The sequence below is a fragment of the Melanotaenia boesemani genome, chromosome 18 (genome assembly GCF_017639745.1).
Source record: "Melanotaenia boesemani isolate fMelBoe1 chromosome 18, fMelBoe1.pri, whole genome shotgun sequence".
NCBI lineage: Eukaryota > Metazoa > Chordata > Actinopteri > Atheriniformes > Melanotaeniidae > Melanotaenia > Melanotaenia boesemani.
The window spans coordinates 23,864,458-23,885,501 of record NC_055699.1 but is presented as its reverse complement, the minus strand read 5'-3'; the positions used below and the strand labels follow the sequence as shown (position 1 = coordinate 23,885,501).

The 21,044-nt window shown below is 45.4% G+C and overlaps 2 protein-coding genes across 12 annotated transcripts in view; both read left to right on the top strand.

Moving 5' to 3' along the window:
* Positions 1-21,044, top strand: part of LOC121628724 (NACHT, LRR and PYD domains-containing protein 12-like) — a 2,607,341-nt gene that overhangs the window by 207,311 nt on the left and 2,378,986 nt on the right. The gene's annotated exons all lie outside the window — the stretch shown is intronic.
* LOC121628723 (histone-lysine N-methyltransferase 2C-like) overlaps positions 1-21,044 on the top strand; it is a 60,254-nt gene that overhangs the window by 14,854 nt on the left and 24,356 nt on the right. For 6 of the 9 annotated variants that reach the window (XM_041967968.1, XM_041967963.1, XM_041967965.1 and 3 more), the window contains exons 11-37: positions 1,020-1,134; positions 1,223-1,386; positions 1,475-6,243; positions 6,326-6,553; positions 8,190-8,992; positions 9,074-9,175; positions 12,246-12,371; positions 13,412-13,531; positions 13,641-13,742; positions 13,857-13,961; positions 14,382-14,563; positions 14,641-14,805; positions 14,890-14,999; positions 15,079-15,138; positions 15,231-15,333; positions 15,408-15,508; positions 15,659-15,787; positions 15,888-15,992; positions 16,083-16,207; positions 16,294-16,474; positions 17,009-17,086; positions 17,213-17,248; positions 17,582-17,725; positions 17,826-17,858; positions 19,485-19,610; positions 19,688-20,026; positions 20,108-20,181. In XM_041967968.1, coding sequence (XP_041823902.1) covers positions 1,020-1,134; positions 1,223-1,386; positions 1,475-6,243; positions 6,326-6,553; positions 8,190-8,992; positions 9,074-9,175; positions 12,246-12,371; positions 13,412-13,531; positions 13,641-13,742; positions 13,857-13,961; positions 14,382-14,563; positions 14,641-14,805; positions 14,890-14,999; positions 15,079-15,138; positions 15,231-15,333; positions 15,408-15,508; positions 15,659-15,787; positions 15,888-15,992; positions 16,083-16,207; positions 16,294-16,474; positions 17,009-17,086; positions 17,213-17,248; positions 17,582-17,725; positions 17,826-17,858; positions 19,485-19,610; positions 19,688-20,026; positions 20,108-20,181 — 8,725 coding nt within the window. The remainder of the gene's footprint in view (positions 1-1,019; positions 1,135-1,222; positions 1,387-1,474; positions 6,244-6,325; positions 6,554-8,189; positions 8,993-9,073; positions 9,176-12,245; positions 12,372-13,411; positions 13,532-13,640; positions 13,743-13,856; positions 13,962-14,381; positions 14,564-14,640; positions 14,806-14,889; positions 15,000-15,078; positions 15,139-15,230; positions 15,334-15,407; positions 15,509-15,658; positions 15,788-15,887; positions 15,993-16,082; positions 16,208-16,293; positions 16,475-17,008; positions 17,087-17,212; positions 17,249-17,581; positions 17,726-17,825; positions 17,859-19,484; positions 19,611-19,687; positions 20,027-20,107; positions 20,182-21,044) is intronic. The other 3 variants (XM_041967966.1, XM_041967961.1, XM_041967967.1) reach the window with 3 other exon arrangements.

Below are 21,044 nucleotides of genomic sequence, written 5' to 3'. Positions count from 1 at the left end.
ATGTAAATAGGAACGTTTGTTTCAAACGTTGTCTAACATATGAAGTCAATTCCTCCACTAGTGGGCAGCGCTGAGTTCAGAGTTCACTCCTGCGATCCGACGTCAGTTTTAGACACTGGTTGGTGTGTCGCTATAAAGTTGTTTCCAACCGCCCAACACACCCTAAACACTCGCATAGCCTTTCTTCAAATCTTGCACATTTTCTACATTTGTTGTCCTCATTTTCATTCTTCTTCTGCTTTTTGTTTCTTGCTGTTCCGCTGCTTTTTCTCTGGTTTTTTCTTTCGCTGGTCGCATCTACTCAGCACTGTCCCTGTGATTTCTGGTGGTATTGCTCCGTTTTCTGCATCAAGCAACAAATAGCTAAGCTCTGTGAAATTAGACACAGGACACGGACAAAACTCTACCGTGTATTCGTTTTCTGCATCAAGCATAAATGGGCCTTTAGAGGAGCTTTAGGTAATTTCTTTTGGTAGTCTTCAGGGATAGTTCTTGAAGCCAACATGCAAAGCTCTTCTTTGGATGTTAGCTGCCTTTTGTTACACAATAAATTTATGCCGTCTCTGGGTTTCTGCTTTTACTTTGCTGTTTAAACCTAATGCAGTTTTTACAAAAATCTTTTCATTTTAAGCAGCAAGCTATCCAGCATGTTGCGTTATGACGCCTCTTCTTTTCTCTTTGGTTCACTGGATGGTCCGTTTGCATTCACACTGTAAAAGAATCGCACCAGGGTTTAGTTGCAAGTGAACACTGCCCCTCTGAGTTTGCTTCTTCAGTCCACAACAGAGTGCGATTGCGAGTTAATACTACTTCAAATAAACCAAACTATCCGGTGAAGCGGGCCACATGGTGCCAGCGTGACTGTGTCCTGCTTCAAAGCTTCTTAGAGTTACCGGGCTTTACTCTGAGAGGAGCAGCCACAGAAACATCACACATACACATGCTGGTGTATAGAAGCTGGTTCAGATAATGGTTTGTAGTTTCTGATGTTCACTTATTAATGTGTGTGTGTGTGTCAGGTTGCGAGGGGATGAACGTGTGCTGCTGGTCTGTGAGCGCTGTGATAAAGCTTACCACACACACTGTCTTACGCCACCTTTGGAACAAACACCGAGCTCTGACTGGACCTGTAAGGTGAGGTGAACATCCACACATGTGAACACACACACACACACCTTCACCTGTCTCAGTGCTAAACTCATGAACTGAATCTTTTCTCCAGAACTGCAGGGTCTGTCTCCGCTGTGATGTGAGGGCATCAGGTCAGTGGGCCAATCACCCTTTCTTGTGTGAGTCATGTGACTCCGCCCTGCCCTGCCCACTCTGTGGCCACGTCCCCGACCTCAACAAGCCCCAGGAGTATTTTACATGTACCTGCTGCTATAGGTACAAACACACTCTCAAACACTTATCATGCGTTTCCTGTCACTGCAGAACAGCTGAAGCTGAAATGTGGGTGTTTCTTCTGTTACAGATGTGTCCATGTGGACTGCTCGGTCCAGGCCGGGGAGGTCAGGGCAGGGTCTGAGGGTTATGTCTGCTCCATCTGCAGGCCTCAGGAGGTGGAACTAATCCAACAAAGTCCTTCCCCATCCCCACCTACTTCCATTTCACAAATGCAAGTCCCAGGTCACACAGAAGCTCCACCCATAAGTCATATCACTCACAGTCCAGTCCAACTCACACCATCACAACCTGGTCCCACAGAGATCCAGCACAGTCCTGCACCATCTCCCTCAGACTTGCAGCAGGGTCTTGCATCATCTATTCAAGACCTTCAACACAGTCCTGCACCATCTCCCTCAAACTTGCAGCAGGGTCTTCCATCGTCTATTGAAGACCTTCAACACAGTCCTGCACCATCTCCCTCAGACTTGCAGGAGGGTCTTGTGTCATCTATTAAAGACCTTCAACACAGTCTTACACTATCTCCATCAAATCAACACAGTTCTCCACCTTCTCCCAAGGAGATCTCTCAGAGTACCCCACCTGAGGACACACAACACATTCTTGAACCATCTGTCAAAGAGCTGCACCAAGATTCTGTACCATTTGTGGAAGACCTCCAGTCCAGTATTACAGCAGCTCCTACAGATCTTCAACCAAGTCCTGCACCATCTCCAAAAGACACCAATCAAAATCCTGTACCATCCTGTGAAGAGATCCATGACAGTAACACACCATCTCCTGGAATGATCCATCAAAGTCCTGAACCATCTCCAAAGGACACCAATCAAAGCCCTGCACCCTCGACAAAGGAGACTCATCTAAGTCCTGAACCACCCACTGAAGAGATCCATCAAAGCCCTGCACCATCTCCAAACAAGGCACATCAAAGTCCTGTACCACCCCTTGAAGAGATCCATCAAAGCCCTGCATCATCTCCAAACGAGACACATCAAAGTCCTGAACCACCTCCTGAAGAGATCCATCAAAGCCCTGCACCATCCCCAAACGAGACACATCAAAGTCCTGAGCCACCCCCTGAAGAGATCCATCAAAGCCCTCCAACGTCTCCAAAGGAGACACATCCAAGTCCCAGACCCTCTCCAAAGAAGACCCATCAAAGCCCTTCATCACCTTGTGAAGAGATCCATCAAAATACCGTACCATCTCCTGAAGAGATCAATCAAAGTTCTCTACCATCTCAAAAATATGATCATCAAACTTCTGAGCCATCTCCAAAGGAGACTCATCTAAATCCTGAACCACCTTGTAAAGAAGACCATCACAGTCCTGCACCATGTCTTGAAGAGATCCATCAAAGCCCTCCACCAAATCTTGGAGAGATGCATCAAAGTCTTGAACCACCTTGTAAAGAGGACCATCACAGTCCTGCACCATGTCCTGAAGAGATCCATCAAAGCCCTGCATCAAATCTTGGAGAGATGCATCAAAGTCCTGAACCACCTTGTAAAGAGGTCCATCACAGTTCTGCACCGTGTCCTGTAGAGATCCATCAAAGTCCAGTACCATCTCCAAAGATGATCCATAAAAATCCTGGTCCAACTTCAGAAGTGATCCATCAGAGTTCTGCACCATTTCTAAAAGATGCACACCAAACACTCGAACCACCTCTGATAGAAACTCCTCAACATCCTGAAGCATCATGTGAAGAGGTCCATCACAGTCCTGCACCATCTCTTAGAGAGGCCCATCAAAGTTCTACATCATCTCCACAGGAGGTCCATAAAACTTCTCCACCAGCTCCAAAGGAGACCAATCAAAGCCCTGCACCAACTTGTAAAGAGATTCATCACAGTACCACACCATCTCCTGAAGAGATCCATCAAAGTCCAGTGCCATCTCCAAAGGAGATCCATCAAAGTCCTGCTCCTCCCGAAGAGAATCATCAAAGTCCAGTACCATCTCCAAAGGAGATCCATCAAAGTCCCACAACACCTCCCGAAGAGATCCATCAAAGACCAGTACCATCTCCAAAGGAGATCCATCAAAGTCCCACACCACCTCCCGAAGAGATCCATCAAAGCCCTGCACCATCTCCAAAGGAGATCCATCAAAGTCCCACACCACCTCCCGAAGAGATCCATCAAAGCCCTGCACCATCTCCAAAGGAGATCCATCAAAGTCCCACACCATCTCCCAAAGAAATCCATCAAAGCCCTGCACCATCTCCTGGTGAGATCAACCAGATATTTGCACCATCTCCCAAAGAGACCCATCCCAGTCCTCTTCCATCTCCTACTATACTCCAGCAACATCCTCCACCATCCTCTGAAGGGATCCAAACTAGTCTTAAGCCATCTCTTTCAAACCTTCCAGAAATTTCTGAACCATCTGCTAAAGAGATCTTTTGTAGCCCCCAACGTCCTGATGCTGAACCAGCAGAATACAAGAAAAGTCTTACCCAGTCTCCCTCAATTCCTAAAGAGGATCAGGACAGTTCTTTACCATTCCACTCTGATCCAATGGACTTTGGAGCAAGCACTTCACCATCGTGTCCTGATCATGCAGCTCTGCAGGAACGTCCTTCATCACCTCATCTTTATTCTGCAGAATGCCAAAAAAGAGGCCCCACATCTTACCTTAGTCCAGAAAAGCTTCAAGAGGGTCATACCCAGTCTGAGTCTGGTCCAAGAGAAGTTGAATTGAGTCCAGGATGGGGTAGTCCTGCATCAAGTATCCTTGCATATCCACCACCACAAAGCCTAATTCACCAGGGTCTTAGTCCTCCCAGTGTTCATCCAGGGCCTCGACCAGATGATTCTCCACACAGTCCTGAACAGGACGATGAGACCCAGAACAACACATTATGTAGTCCCTCAAACATCACCATCTCGCAGCCTCATCACACTTCTTCACAAGGACAGTTTTGTCCCACGCCAAGCAGTCCTGCACAAGTTGATGTATCATCTCACATGAGTCCTACCCAAGAGGCAGAACCAACACTGGACCAGGAGAACCCTGACTCAAGCCCTGTACAGGACATTTCTACACTGGACCAGAACTTGCTACCAGTCTGCTGCAGGTCTCTAATGACAGCCACATCACATGCAACACTGAGGCCCAGTTCAGCTCCATGTAGCCCATCTGCATCTTCAGTCAGACCCAGACCACGCAGTCTGTCACAGCCTGGCAGTCCGGTACAGCCCCACTCCACAGAAAAGAGTCCTCACCCTGACAGCCAAACACTGGAACGTAGCTCTACAGTGCTCTCTGCAGAGAGCAACCCCAACTTCCCCACCCCCTCTCATGTCCGTGCTCTGCAGACACCAGTAAGCCTTGATCACTTCAGCACTTCAGTGGAACACAGTAGCCTAACGGGGGGAGGTCCCCCTCCTGCCCATGACAGCCCGTCACTCTGTACAGAAGCTATGGAAGCAGCAAACCTTCTACCCACAACGGTTCTACCAGCTACCTGTCTTAATTCCTGCGAGGGCTCCACACCCTTGGAGAGTGACGCTGCTGAGACTGGACACCTAACCCAACCAGTCAGCCCATTGGCACCATCTTTGGGATGCAACACAGAACCAGAACTGGCTCAGCCCACCCAGACCATCTCATGTCAGGATGAAGAGATAGAGGGCCACTTGTCAAGTGAGCCAGAAACTAGTTCCAGTCCAGTTCTCACAGAGGCTATCAGTGTCTCTGATCATCAGGAGAGAACCAGTAACCCATCAGAGCTCACAGAACCTCAGATTAGTCCCACACAGCTCCATAGTTCCTGCCATCCCTCACAGACCAGCCCTGCATCTGGTACCTCCAGTCCCCCACACTGTTCTCTGACCCATACTGGATCAGCTGGTATCATTTTGGTTTCTTCAGACCATGACAACCAGGTGAGTCCCCACTATGTAGGCGTCACTCTCAGTCCACCAAGGTCTAGTCCTGCTGGTCAAGCTAGCCCTGTTCACTCAGTCCACTCAGGATCGATACAAACACAGACCACCTCAGACCACAGTCTAGCTGATGTTAGCCCACCTCATAGTCCAGCTCTGGCAGGGGAAATGCAGCATAGCCCCCCAGACAGCCCCCATCATCCCAACCACAACACAGAAGCCAGTACTGCCATTACTGGTGTACAACTGAGCCCCACATCAGGTCCAGATTTGATTCTGGCAGTTAATCCATTAATTGAGACTTCTATTCCTCCCAGTGTGGCTCACTTGGATTCTAGTCTTGTTAAACCTGCAAAACCTGACCACTCATCCATTGTTAGTCCCAACCCAGCTGGTTCGGAATCTGCCGTGTCGTTGACCCACTCACATCTAAGACCAAATTCTCCTGCTCAGACTGTTCCAAGTCATCCCAGTATAGTTTGTTCTGGTCCAGCTCAAGATGACATCACGATGCCGAATGCTGCCCTCACTAAAGAAATGCCTGCTTGCCCCTTAAGCCCCGCCCTCTCACAGGTGAGCCCTTCTCAAACAGCCTCCATTTCCTCTTCCCACACTCAAGACCCATCAGTGGACATCAGCCCAGATGCAAGTCCTGTATCTGGGCAAGTGGATTCAGTAAGTCCTGGTCCTACTAGTCCTGTTAGTCTTGGACTTGGTCCTCCTAGTCCTGCACACCCACAGCTTGGCCCTGGTCTTGATTCTCTTAGCTGCATGCTCTGTGGGGATAGTCCTGGTGAAGGTGCTGCTAGCCCTGTTCCTGCTACCCTTAGAGAGTCTGAAGCTAGTGTAAGTTCTAGTCCCAATAGTCCAGCACAACTCGGTCCAGGTTCTGGTTCCCCCCAGCTACAGACAGAAACAGAGGTGGAGTCTGCAGCTGCTGTGGGTGAGTATCAAAATATGTAGTACAGATTGTTGATGTAGACTCATGTGGTTTCTGAAGTTATAGATTTCTCCTGTTCCTGCAGATGTCACAGCAGCAGAGGAGCAGAGGGATGTTTACGAGGAACAAAAGGAAAACAGAGAAGCTTTGCATCAGCAGAAGCAGGAAGAAGAAGAGGAGGAGGAAGAACATCCTCATCAGAAAGTAACTGATAATCAAGACGATGTGGAGCCTGCTGGGACAGCAAAAGGAGAAGACCAGGAAGAGGAGGACGGCACTCGGCTTAGAATAGTTCCCGTTTGTTCTCCTTCAGGTAACCAACAACTGATACTGGTATGGTATGTTTACATTGTCCATACCAGTACCAGCCACTGGGTAGAAACGAGTCCAATCAGTCTGGCAGGAATCTCTGGAGACTCCTGAAGTGTCAGCAGACTACTAGATGTTTAACATTAGACGTTTAGTTTCTGGTTGCCATCACCTGCTGTTCTGATTCAGATGTGTTTACATGGAGGTATAGTTGTTACCATGGCGATGGGATTTTCAGCATGAAATATACTCAAGTTGAATTTAATGTTGAATGATGATTGTTTAAACTACAGTTTATACGAAGTTATAACAGAGGATCCGTTCTTCACCTTGAGTTGGAACTAGATCTTGTTGTGGCCGATGGTCTGGCCCATCTAAGAAGCTTCTAAAGCAGGGCTGTTGAGTTCCGTCCTACGATGGCTGCAATCCAGCAGGCTTTCCATGTATCCCTGCTTCAACATACCTGCATCAGCCAATCAACTTCTGCACAGTGACTAATTAATTTGAGTCAGGTGTGTTGAAATAGGGATACATGGAAAACCTGCTGGGTTGTAGCCCTTGTAGGACCGAATTGAATAGCTCTGTTCTAAACACTCCGTTCACGGCTCTAGAGTGTGACCATTTTGGATACACAAAAATTTGTCATATACAACTATTGTTTTTTATTTCCTTGGTTGCACTGGTGTGCCTAACATTTGGCAAGTCTAGATGTAGGACTCTGTAGGACATCAGTAGATCCCTATGATTTCTGAAGTTGGGACCGAAGTGATCGGATGTTGGATTGAATTCCCCGATCCACCTCACCAATCCAAAGAGGGAATTTTATGGTCCCATGTTGACAAATTATAGGTATTATAGAGGTTTAAGCCTACCAAAATACACTGCCTGGCCGAAAAGAAAGTTGCCTCCAAAACAAAAGGTCACACACTTTAATATTGTGTTGGACCTCTTTTAGCTTTGATTACAGCAGCATTCACTTTGGCTCGGTCTCAGTAAGCTTATGCAATGTCACAGAATTTATTTTTATCCAGTGTTGCATTAATTTTTCACCAAGCTCTGCTATTGATGACGGGAGAGTCAGAATGCACAAAGTCTTCTCCAGCACATCCCAAAGATTCTTAATAGGGTTCAGGTCTGGACTCAGTGGTGGCCAATCCATGTGTGAGAAGAACTTTGATCTGTTGCATATAGGATGATCACAATCTGTCTGCAATGCTATCAGGCTATTTAGTGTTCCCAGATTATTCACATACATCTTATGTCTCTTTCACACACACCCTTACATCTTACTAAAGCAGTTGTTACTCTTAAATTATAACTACCTTTGTTTTTATTTAGTTTATGAAGCAGCTACAGACATTGTCTTTGACTATAAATTATCTTGAAAAAACATTTAAATTGGATTGATTTTGTTCATCGGTAGCAGAAACTTTTTTTTGCTGGTGCCCCCAAATTAAAAAGTTAGGTGCACTAGTGCAGCCAATTAAAATAGTTAGTCTGGAGTCCTCCCATGTGTGCTTCTGCTTTCAGTTCTGGTTCTGTTTGTTCTGGACTGAGACTCTGGATCTGTGCTTGGACCTTCAAACTGGGCTAATTCTGTGGTGTTCTGGTTTAACTGGTTCTGGCTTGTGTTTCTGCAGGAGTCCAGCTGATGGGAGACCAACAATCTGCTGCCTCCCCTCTCCTCCCACAGCAAACTCCTCCCACCTCCCACCACCCACCCTCACCTCCCTGTGCCTCACCTCCTGCCTCCCCCTTTACTTCACCACAGTCGCCTCCTTCATCTCCTCCAGCTGGCTCTCTGGAGGCATCCTCCTCATCCTGCTCCCCTTCTCACAAGACTGCCTTACCCTCCTCTCCCCCCCGGACCACCCCCCCATCCACAGAGAATCTTCCCCAGGATGAGGAATCCACCAGTGTAGGAGAAGAGGAGGCAGGGATGGAGGACAAAACTCTGCTCTGTAATGACAACCAATCACAGAACCAGTTTGAGCCTGTTGCCATGACACTACCCACCAAAGATGAGCATCAATCACGTACTGAGCCTTCAGATAAGGAGGAGCTGCAACAGCCAATGAATGAGAAAGAGGAACCTGAGGAGGAGGAGGAGCCGGTGAGCCCCGTCCTGGACCTAGACCCCTCTTTAGACATGGAAGTGATGGAGCTGATGACCTCCTCACTCCCTCCCTCCCTCCTGCACCTGTCTTCTCCCAGTCCACCTCTTCCTTCCCGCAGAGGGAAGGGGCAAAGCCTTAGGCCTCCTCCCTTCTCCTCCAGGCCTTCAGATGACCTCTCTATTCGCCTGAGGCAGTCGCCCTTCTCCACTGAGGCCTCCCCTGAGACCTCCCCTGCCAGAATTCCCATCACGCCGCCTCCCCTCACCCCGCCCTCACCTCCCTACAAGTCCTCGCCCCCATCCAGAGAGTCTCCTCCTCTGTCCAAGGTAAACCTAACGACCAACACTTGTAATGTCTCTGGGTGTCCTTCCCCTGTTGACTGACCTCAAGTTCTGTTCTTATCCCAGGTTCCTCCCACAATGCTGTTCCCCTTCACTCCGAAGATCGGCATGGGGAAACCAGCCATCTCCAAGAGGAAATTCTCCTCTGGCAGAGCCCGGGGCAAGCAGGTATGTATGTCCTGGTCTGAATCTGGTTCTGGAGAACAGAGTTCTTCACTTAATGTTTTGATTGATCTGCCAGTAGTCATGTGTTTAGTTCACACTGATTGGCTGTGTGATGTTACAGGTATAAAGTGTTCAGTCAGACATGTTGACTGAAGTAAAACGAAAGATTAAGATGAGATGAGAAGCAGCAGATTGATCAGGCAGTTAAATTGATGGTTATTATTGTCAGTTTCACCATTAATGTAAGAGTTCCATCTACGTGGACTGTGTTCATGTTCACCATGGTAACCAAGACAGGAAGCAAGCCTTCTCCACATAACACACACAAGTGTTCAAGGTTTTCTCCTACAGAGCAGCCAAAGCATGACTAATCACCCAATACTGAGTGTGTTCTCCTGACCTGTCAACGTGGACTCGCTGGATCTCTGTGGGTCGAACCATCATTATCACACCATTAATGTTCTTGTTGGAGTTGGGGCCTCCGTGGACTGGACTTGTTTGCGCTTTAATAACTATTTGACTGAGAAGGACAACAATCTACACCTTCATCAAAACCTGGTCGCTTTTCCACCATTTTCATTTCATTGGACCACTTTTAGTTGGTTGTAACTAGAACCAGACTGATATTATATTTTTGTAACCAAGACTGATATTTTTTAATTCCTGTACAGATTATCTTCCCCTATACTTAAAACACCTCAAATGTGCTTCTCAAACACACAAGACAAGGTGAAACAAATAAGTTTTGCAGGTTAACAATATTAACTTCGAAAGGAATCAAATAATATTTATAAAACTAATTTACACTGAAATTTCCAACTCTGAGAAATGCTGCATACTAAATCTTGAAGAAAATGCCACTTTACTAGTAAGTAATAATGCTTTAGACAGTTCTACCCAGTTTTAGTAGTTTCATCATCTCCTTAGATGTTTTCTTTTCTTAAAGCCAGTAATTAGACCCTTCTGAAACTTGTTGCCCGCGGAAACAATTTATTTTTTATCTTATAACTTTTATTCTCTTGATTAAATTACTGTAACAACTGTAACGTTTCCCCTCAGAGATCAGTGAAGTATTTAATATTCAGATTTATGTTTAGGAATATGTAAACATCTATAGTTTATTGAGTGAAAACATTTGTTTTAAATGCCTAACCTCATGTCTTAACCAAATATATTGTCATTTAACACCAGAGTCCAAACACACCTTCTCCCTGATGACTTTAATTCACAGTGAGCCCATATATGTGACCGTCACGGTCCGTCATCAGGGAGTAATTACATTTAATTTGAATAATTATTGTAAAAATAGGATCTGACGCATAAACCTGCATTACTTAATTTAGATATTTGAAAAACTCTTAATATAAAATCATAAAATGGATAGGTAATATTGACAAGAAAATAGCACATTCTTAATATTTTTAAAACATCCGGTCTTTGTTGAACAGGGCGGCACCTGCAGTCATAACATTAGCTGCTAATAACCTGCAACCTAGACAACATGTGAATGCTTTACTCTATTTATATTCCCACTTCCTGCTGCTACGTGCCACTATGTTTCTGTTGTGTTACGCTCACGTTGTGACTACGTTGTGGCCATCTTGTTTTAATGTCTGCCTTTAAAAAGACTAAATAGAAACACTTTTTTGCACATGTGCAGATTCGAGGGATTTTTTTTCTTCAAATATGGCATCATCTCAGCAAGAGAAGCTGATTTTGGGTGGAAATTGTGCTGCTTTTTGCACATGCGCAGATGTAAAAAGACTAAATAAATCAAATATATGGATCCACATGGACGCCAACATCTGGTAATAGAGAAAAATCTACATGTGTAAATCCAATTTTTCTCATTAGCACTTATTTGATAAAGGATATCAGATTTTGTGCTTTAAATTAGAAATCAGGTAATGGTCAGATTTTTGGTGTGCATGTAAGCAGGCTCACTAAACCAGTTTACTCTCTCAACAACAACAATTTCTCAGCTAAGTGCATGTTATGTTATTTAGCTAGCTGGTTTGACATGATGCTAAAAACAAATTAGTTGTTCCTGAGCACATGCAACATTGATTTTTCATATCAATATCAGTCATTAACATTGCTAATTAGCCACTCCTCTGTGTGATATATAAAAGGAAGATAATGAGTTTACTATTTTGTTTTATATATTACGAGGCATGCTGGATGTTTCTTCTGAACATATTCTCAGCGTCATCTCACCAATGTATTGTGAAGTCCACAGTGTGTGTGTGTTTCTGGTCACAGTGACTATTGCGAGCTAACACTAAAAACTTTTGTAATAAGAGTTAATATCGGTCCGGTTCTAGTTGAGACCACTGCAAACCAGGAACTTCCTACTGAAGATGCAGTTGTGGAGACTCGACTGTCTTTGTTTCTGGTAAAAGTTGCTCAGTTTTCCTCACTTTCCAACATCAAAAACAGAACTTTAACTTGATGTGTCCCACCTGCTGCCAGTTGCCATGGTAGTGAGATCATCACCCCACCTGTCAGCGGTCACAATGTTATGGTTGATCAGTGTGTACATGTTACTTTAAACAAAGAGCGGAACAGCTTTACGAAGAGAAAGTCAGACTCCGAAAGGACCCAAACTAGATCGGACCAAACAACATCAGTTGACTGTGAGGACGTCCAACACGATCCGGTCGGGTTCCTGTGTCTTCATCCTCATCCTCACCTGTCAGCCACTAATTCTGCATCCAGGCTTTCAGCATGTTGGATCACACACATGCGCGCACACACAAACAGCTAGAGCATGTGTTCAGGCATGAAGCAGATCAGCTGATCAGTTGAAGCTTCTCAGTATGACAGCATGTTCTGAATTGCATGTGGTTGTGATAGTAACGTGGTCTCATTATGACATTGTTAATTTATTCTGCCTGATTTGTTTGGGTTTTTTTTTTTTTTTTTTTCACTTTGAAATTTTGTTTTGGAGCTGTTGCATTTATGTTGCTGCATTTTGTTCCCCTCCTCTTCCTCCTCCTCTTCCTCCTGTCATCCGTTTCTTTGGCCTCCTCTTCACCTTCATACACTTCCCTACTCCTCCTGCCTGACATAGGGTTCGTGGTGGAGCAGTCGCAGGGCCCTGAGCCCCCCCTCGTCCTCCCAGGATTCCATGGGGGAGGGAGGGTGGGATAGCCCTAAGCCCCACCCACCGGATTCCCCCCTGTGGAGCATGAGAGTGGTAAAGAAGCATACCTAACTCTGATTGGCTGTAATTAACGGTGTGTGTGATCTGACATGTTCTTGGTGAGGAAAACAAATGCACCCTTACTCCCTGACTGGACTAACTGTGTGTGTTTTTGTGTGTGTGTGTGTATGTAAAGGTAAGAGATAAAAAGTGAAGTGTTCAGTTGTCAGATTAGATTGTAGTTTGTGTGTTCTGAGAGATCACAGGAAGTGGTGTCCTAAGACGTTGGTTAAAAGTTAAGCACCTTTTTTAGCTGGTTTTATTCTGTTGACTGAGCAGCCTGAGATCATTAGATCTTCCTTTATGCTCCCTTTACACATGCAAATTACTATGTGCATGTCAAACATTGTCAAATGTCACTTCCTTCAAACTTTTGTGCATTCTTTATGTTGGCATGGTTGTTAGTAAATGTACCCACTTGGTCAGTGGTCGTTTTGGGAAGTGTCGTCCCTAACGATCAGCCACTCCCTTTGGTCTTGGTTTGGTTAAAAACCGTAATTGCTGAATGCGTGTTTAGTTTTTTTTTGTTTTGTTTGTTTGTTTGCTTTTTTTGTACACATAAGCAGATGTAAAATAACTATATAAATCAGATATATGGGTCTACATGCACTAAAACATGGGTGCACTGGAGAGAAATGTAGGTGTGTTCATCTAATTTCTGATAATCAGATAACTGCTCTTGTCTCAACCCCAGCAGAACGTAGTGAGTGCTACAGAACAATGTCGTAACATCTTTTTGTGCAGAGTTCACTCCTCTTCTGTTGGTTTTACTTAGAGGCTAAAGTAAGACCGTATTTTTTATGGTGAAGTGAACATGAAATCTTCAGGAACCAATCTGCGAGGGTTTGTATTGACAGGAAGGCGGCAAAATATCTGGAGGTTCAAAAACTAAAAACGTTTCCATGTTAACGGCTGAGTGATGTTACAAAGTGATGGTTTGATACACGCCCAACACACACACACCTCTCCCCCCTTATTTCTTTTCCTCCTCCTCTTTCCCCTCCTCTTCCTACTCTTTCTCCCTCCTCCCCTAGGGTCGTGGTTCAGGGTTTCCAGGCAGGAGGAGATCCAGAGGAGGTGGTATAGGGGGAGGAAGAGGAGGCCGAGGAAGAAGCCGGCTGAAGACTCAGGACAGTTTGATTGTGGCGCCTGGAGTAAGGACACACACATATATACAAATAAAGTTTATATATGTATCACCATGGTAACATCTAGCTGTGAGTCAGATGATGTCAGTATTAATTACTGCTGTGTGTGTGTCAGTGTGAGTATGTGGAGGCGTTCCAGATAAAGGAGGAGGAGGAGAACTCAATGCATAACACAGTGGTGATGTTCTCCACGTTGGACCACTTCACCCTCAGACAGGTACTCTCACCTGTGGAACACACACACACCTATGAAGGTCTTCACTGTTTTGAATGAAACAGGTTGATGTTCTGTGTAATAAATGTGTGTGTGTGTGTGTGTGCACGCACGCAGGACATGTGTGTGGTGTGCGGCAGCTTTGGTCAGGGCGCTGAAGGCCGACTGTTGGCATGTTCTCAGTGTGGACAGTGTTACCATCCCTACTGTGTCAACATCAAGGTCAGTACTTTATAATCTGATTACTTCACCTGGTTCCTCTGGAAGTGATTCTCCTGTAATCAGAATACTCTCTATTCAGTCAGAATACTGACCCGGTTCTCTTGAGTCAGAGTACTGTTCTGCTACAGGTTATCCTTTTATGATCAGACATTTGCATAACTGATCGATTTTAATCTGATTACTCTGAAGTGTAATCTAATTACACATTTAAGCTAATTACTGTTTCTATTAATCTGTTTCCTTAAATTGTAATTGTAATTACTTTTTAAATCTAATAACTTTCTTTATTAATTTGTTTCCTGAGCTGTAATCTGATTCTTCCCCCTTTTTTTTGCTTGTAATGTGATTACTATTAACTATAAAGTGTTACTTCTCTGTGATTTGACTCTTAGTGTAATCTGATTACTTTGTGGTCTGTAGATTACACGGGTTGTCCTGACCAAAGGGTGGCGCTGTCTGGAGTGCACAGTGTGTGAAGCATGTGGCGAGGCCAGTGACCCCGGGCGTCTGTTGCTATGTGACGACTGTGACATCAGCTACCACACCTACTGCCTGGACCCGCCCCTCCACACGGTGCCCAAAGGAGCCTGGAAGTGCAAATGGTGGGTTCAGCTGTCAATCATCCTGTCTGTCTTTGTGTGTTTGCTTGTTTCCTCATGTGTGTAGTTTTTCTCCTCAGGTGTGTGTGGTGTGTTAAGTGTGGCTCCACCTCCCCGGGCCTGCACTGTGATTGGCAGAGTAATTTCAGCCTGTGCGGTCCGTGCAGCAGCCTGAGCCGCTGTCCTGTTTGCCAGAGAACGTACTCTCAGGACGACCTCATCCTGCAGTGCCAACAGTGTGACCGGTAACACACACACGTTCTGGTTAATGTGCCCTGTAGAGACTCAGAGTTCCGGCCTCCTGGGTCACTGTATTTCTGTCTGTTCAGGTGGGTCCACGCTGTGTGTCAAGGTCTGACCACAGAGGAGGAGGTGGAGGTGGCTGCTGACGAAGGCTTTGACTGTTCGCTGTGCAGAACACATGGCCGCAGTTCCTATGGTACATACATGAACCGCTTTCACTCTGGTACTGTGTTATTTTTATTGTAAAATGGAGCACTGATGTGTGTTTGTTGCAGGGAGTTCAGAAGCTTTGGCTCCCTACATGCCGCCGATCATCTCCAGGATAAGAGAACCGGGTCAGTACGTCCACTTTTTAATGTCTGAAGTGAAGTAAAGATGATAGAGGATGCTAAGAATCACAACTTCATGATGAAATGTGTTTTTGCAGACACAAAGACATACACACAGGACGGAGTGTGTCTGACAGAGTCAGGTCTGTCTCACCTGCAGTCTCTGGTCGAGCCTCTGACTTCACCGCGCAAGTATCGCAGGTAAAGCCAGAGCCCTGTTCCTCTACAGGTGAGTGTCGGGTGTGTCAAACTGACCAGCTGCTTCCTGTGTTCAGGTGTAAACCCAAACTGAAGCTCAGGATCATAAACCAGAACCGTGTGTCGGTCCTGCAGACTCCTGAGCCCGACCTGCCCACTGAGCAGGACCACAGCAGAGGTCAGTCCCTCATATGCGTATCTTTTTATCGTCCTCAGGACTCTTATTATCCATAAACACACATCCTGATGTTGGATGTGATGCAACAGCAAAATAATCAGGATTCAGTTTTGTAAATTATGAAAACATCTTCATCTGTCTGTTCTCCAGGTGAACTGGGGTGTGACATGAAATCTGACTCGAGCCCAGAGCGAGACCACACCCACAACGATGATGCCAGTAAGGAGCCCGATATCACCGATGGCAACAAGAAGAGGAAGCGGAAACCCTACCGGCCTGGTGAGAAAGTGGAGGAACAAAAAATAAACCTGTCACAGAGAAAAGAGGGCGTGTCTATGTGAACATGATGGAATATCTTCCACCTGTCTCTGTGTCTCAGGTATCGGGGGGTTCATGGTTCGACAGCGTGGGGGGAAGGCCGGTCTGAGCAGAATCAAATTGTGCAGGAAAGATTCCACAGAGCCGCTGCAGGGTCAAGATGAAGGTGAATCGCCTGTTATTGTGCCTCCTTTTTGTATACATCTGTGCTGATGTCAGGGACTCACCGACAAACTGTGGACTTGATTCCTGTCAGGTGTCATGGATGCTGACGTTGCCATGGAAATGCCCCCTGATGCCAGCCAGGCGACGGAGAAGGTGAAGAAAAGGTACAGGAAGAAAAAGACAAAGCTGGAGGAGGCCTTCCCATTATACCTCCAGGTAACACACACACACACAGATACATACAATGAGTTTTTTATTGGTGAATTGCAGAGTTCTGATTGGATCTCTCTTTCTCTGTCCAGGATGCCTTTTTTGGTCGCGATCTTCTGGAGCGCAGTCGGCAGGTGGACTGGAGGGTAGGACCAGAGGCATCAGGCAGCAGCCAGTCAACAATGGTTGAAAGAAAAGCCCCCGCCCATGTGGTTCATGGTCCCTCCCCCACTGGGCTACTGGTAGCAACCAACAAGAAGCAAAGAATTCTGTGTGAGTTTCTTCGTTGTTTGTTAATCATCATTTTATAAACATTTTTTCATCTGTCATTTGTGTTTGATTTGTTGTGTCGGCCTGAATATCGGACTGATCGTTAAACTAGTCTGTGTTTATTTAACGGGATTTGGAAAATGGGTTAACTCTCCAGTGATTCACTGATGATGACACAGTTTTTATAAAACAGTAACCAGAACTTCAGAGCGAATGTACACAGAACTGCAGTGTTCTGGAAGAAATGTTTTCAACGTAAAAGCAGTCATGGACAGAATTTCACACCTTCGCTTGTAGATTTCCAAACTTTTTCACACATTTACATGTTTCTAACGTGATGTGAAAAGTGGCCCTGGGGGAAAAAGAAAAAAAAAACAGTAAAAATATGACTTTGGAAAAGTCTGGAATTTTGTTCTGGAAGTTGTAGGAGCTCAGAGCAGAGTCATGTTGCATGTCCAGGCCTGCGCTACACCCTGACTCATGTGTGTTTGTTATTATGAAAAACGTGTGTTTGTGTGCGTGTGTGTTGCCATTCAGCCATGTCAGAAGATGCTCTCATGGATCTGTCCGACGTCCTGAACACTGACCCTCACATTCTGGCAACAGGACACACAGGTACAAACACACACACTGGTTTTCATCATCACCATCATCATCCTTTCACTGCTCCGTGTGTGTGTGAACAGAGTTCTCTCTCAGGTGACGGTGCTGACTGTCAGATGGTTGTTGTGTGTTTTTCAGGTCAGTTCCAGGTGGAGCGCTCCCTCTCGCCGTTTGGTAAGATTCCACTAGAACTCCCCTTCCTCCTCCTCTTCCTCCTCCTCTTCCTACTGCACAGCTGTGGACTTGTTAAGTTCCAGAAGCTGCATGAAGACTGATTTTTTCCTGATAGTTGTTCACACTGAGCTGACAAACACCAGAGGACCATCATACAATAATCTTCCTCTTTTTCTTTTTCTGCTGCTTCTCTTCCACCTCTGGATTATTTAAACCCCCCATTTCTTCTTCTCCTGCAGAAACCAGACTGCTGCTCCTTCTGCTTCCTGCTGTCCATCTCTCCATCTCCTCTCTCATCTGTCTGGCTAATCTGTGTCTGTTTGTTTTTCTCAGCTGGTCTGGACATCAGCCCCGTCACAAATGACCCTGCTTTGTCTTCTGAGGCTGGGGGAAGTAGTGGGCGTGGCCAGAGGACAACGCAGGACGAACCTCTGGATGCCATCTTGAGTCCTGAGCTCGATAAGATGGTCTCAGACGGTGAGATTAAAAAGTGTCAGTGTGTGATGTTGATAATCAGACTTTGTGTTGTGTGGCTAAACTGAGCAGCTGACTGATGTGTTGTCTCATTATGCTTCAGGTGCCATCCTCAGCAAACTGTACAAGATCCCAGGTAAGGCTGAACACACCCATCTCACCTGTGTATAGCACAGGCCTGAACGATATGGAAAAAAATCTTATTGCAATTTTCTGACCAGTATTGAAATTTAATCTTTTCAATTCCAGCTTCCATACAGTGTTCATGCATAAATATGTTTTTTACATGAGATGAAGGATTATCACATGAGGTGACATCAGAGTATGAATTGTTTATATTCTGACGCAAGGACTCAAAGTTGGGATTTGAATGGCTTCAGTTACAGTTCAGTTACTACAAGATGCAACCTGTGACCAAAACACTGAAGTGTCCTCTAGAACAGGTTCATGCTTTGTCCTTGTAGAAAAAACTAAACAGTCTGATGTTTGCACCTCATTTATCTTTACATGATTTCTGTTTGGACAAGCTGAGTTCGTCCTGGTGCTGCACACACAGAGACACATGCGCTCAAGTGCATGTAGGCATGCTCCAACAGACAGAAAACATATGTTGGAAAATATGTCACTTCAACCCAACTTGTGGCACTTCTCTTTATTGGGGCTGGTCTAATGTGGTCTAGGTTCCCAAGAATTCAGTGGAATCGCCCTTTATGCTCAGCATTGTTTATTTACAGTCCTCACTCTAGAGAAGTGAGGACTGTTTAGCCGAGCATACTGGTCACAGCTGCGAGGACATTGATCTACATATGTGTACATGTTGTGGATTGATGAGCTCTTATGATTCTCTGCTTGCAAATACTGTGTTATTCCCTCACAGTGCAGAAATGCCTCCTCGTTATGTGTTTTCACCAGTGAGCGGTCAGTTTTCAAGTGCAACCCTTTTGGAAATGTTGTATTGGAATGTCTATGCAACTTGTAAAATCTAAAGCAACTTATCTGCAGCTCCCTTTCCTGTCAGCAGACTCCACAACGGACTCCCTGTTCACGTGCAGAGCAGATGTCTGACAGCAGAGTAGCTACTGCTGCTGCATTTCCGAAGGCGGCAATGCCTGTTCAATTATGAAATTTTAATTCTCAACATTTTGCCGGCGTGGCGCTAACAATATAGCCGTGGTGGCCCACCACAACTGAGTTACTATAGGGGAAACGCTGGAGTTATGCTGAAAACTTCATGTCCATCACAGAGACGCAGTTGAGCAAGCTGAATCTACGTCATTGTAGGAATTTCTGAGTCATATTACAGCTTAAATTGGATCCAGTATTCTTTGTAGTTTTTATTAACGTCGACATGTTATCTGAGATCTGAACTTTAAGAAGTTTTTGAGCTACTCCACTCAGCAAAACCATCTTTATTCACAACATCAGGACAAGCTGGACCGTTTTCTGTTCCTGTTTTTTGTGTCCATGAAAATGTGACTCCACAGATGAGTGCAGCTGTCACATGATATTTTAGGTCTTGACCTATTCTGACTGGGTTTTTTTGGATTGGTGTTATATTCTTCTCATGGTTATTTATATCCAGGGCTTAGAGGATTACCCACTTTTTGTGTTTCTGCGGTGCATGTGGTATTGTCCTTCTGTTATTGTGTTTTGCTTTTTGTACAAAGGATGTTAAAATTTAAAATTGTTAAGCCCTTGGCATGAGGAGGTCTTACTGCAGGAAAAATGCTGTAACAGTGTGTGTTTATGTGTGTGCGTTCAGAGCTGGAGGGGAAGGATGTGGAGGAGGTCTTCACTGCTGTTCTGAGTCCAGACAGCAACAGCCAACCAGAACTGAGTCAGCACACACACTCTGCTGCTGGGACCAAGGCGCACACACACACCACGGGTACGCTCACTATAACACACGCACTCGACTCACTGACGCAGGTAACTTATCAGGTGTTTTGATCGTTTGTCTCCCAGCAGTAGCAGCATTTCCTCGCCTGCCACTGATGAATGGCCTGATGCCGGCTGCTCCACACTTTCCCAATGCTCCCATGATGCCCAGCGGGGCCCAGGGTCAGGCTGGTTTTAGGATGCCAACTCCTGAGGGCCCTGTGGCTGCTCCGGTCCAGGGCCCCATCCCTGGGTCGGCCTCAGCCAGTCAGGCACTGGCAGGAGAGGGCGAGCAGGATGCACTGTCGACTGCTCAGAGGAGCATGTTGAAGTGGGAGAAGGAGGAGAGTCTTGGAGAGATGGCTACTGTTGCTCCAGTCCTCTACTGCAACACAAACTTCCCACAACTGAAGCTACAGTATCCTGGTATATATACACACACACACACCCACACACACAGTTTCACTGCTGTCTGATACACTGTGATTATTATACTCTTTGTCTCAGATTGGCCCACCAGAGTGAAACAAATTGCCAAGCTGTGGAGGAAGGCCAGCTCTCAGGACAGAGCGCCGTATGTGGTGAGTCCTAGCTCCTCTTCATCACCTTGTAGCCGAGCTACTAAATGATCCAGAGTTCTGATCCAAAGATTGTTTAGCACTTAGAGATATTCAAAATGTAAAATACAGTACTTTTATTATTATTATTAGTAGTAGTATTAATTTATCCTCCCCATTGCAAACATTTTGACTGGAAATCGAACAAAATGCAGAAAAATCCAAAGAAGAGCTTTTTGGAAAGTCCTTCAAAAAGTCTGAACAATTCCTGAAGACTACTTGACTAAAGGCACATTTATGCTTTGGTTACACTCGTAATTTGATCCGTTTTCACGGAGCTTAGCTATCCGTCACTTGACGCAGAAGATGGAGCAATACTACTGGAAATCACAAGCAGTGCTGAGAAGAATAGCTGAAATGCGACCAGGGAAAGAAACAAACCAGAGAGGAAGAGAATCAGGAAGGGACCAAAATAGCAGAAGAAGAATGAAGACGAGCTCAACAACTGTAGAAATTGCACGAGCTTTGGAAGAAAGACTATATGTGAGTGTTTCGGGTGTGTTGGGTGGTGGGAAAAACAACAGCGATGCATTACTGCTGCCAAACAGTGCCTGAAACCGACATGTGAAACTCACTAGTGTGAACTTTGAACTCAGCACTGCCCACTAGTGGGGGAACTGACTTAACAACTAAAGCATTGCAAAACACGCATGGAAGAATGGCGATGTATGACAACATTTGAAACAGTCATTGCTATTTATGTATGTAAAGGAGCATAAATGGGCTTTTAGAGAAGAGGTTTTTTTTGTGTGTGTTACTATTATCTGTCAAATCTTAAAGGCCTACTCCATAACTTAAGAGGGTTCAGAATGTGCTCTAACCTGCTG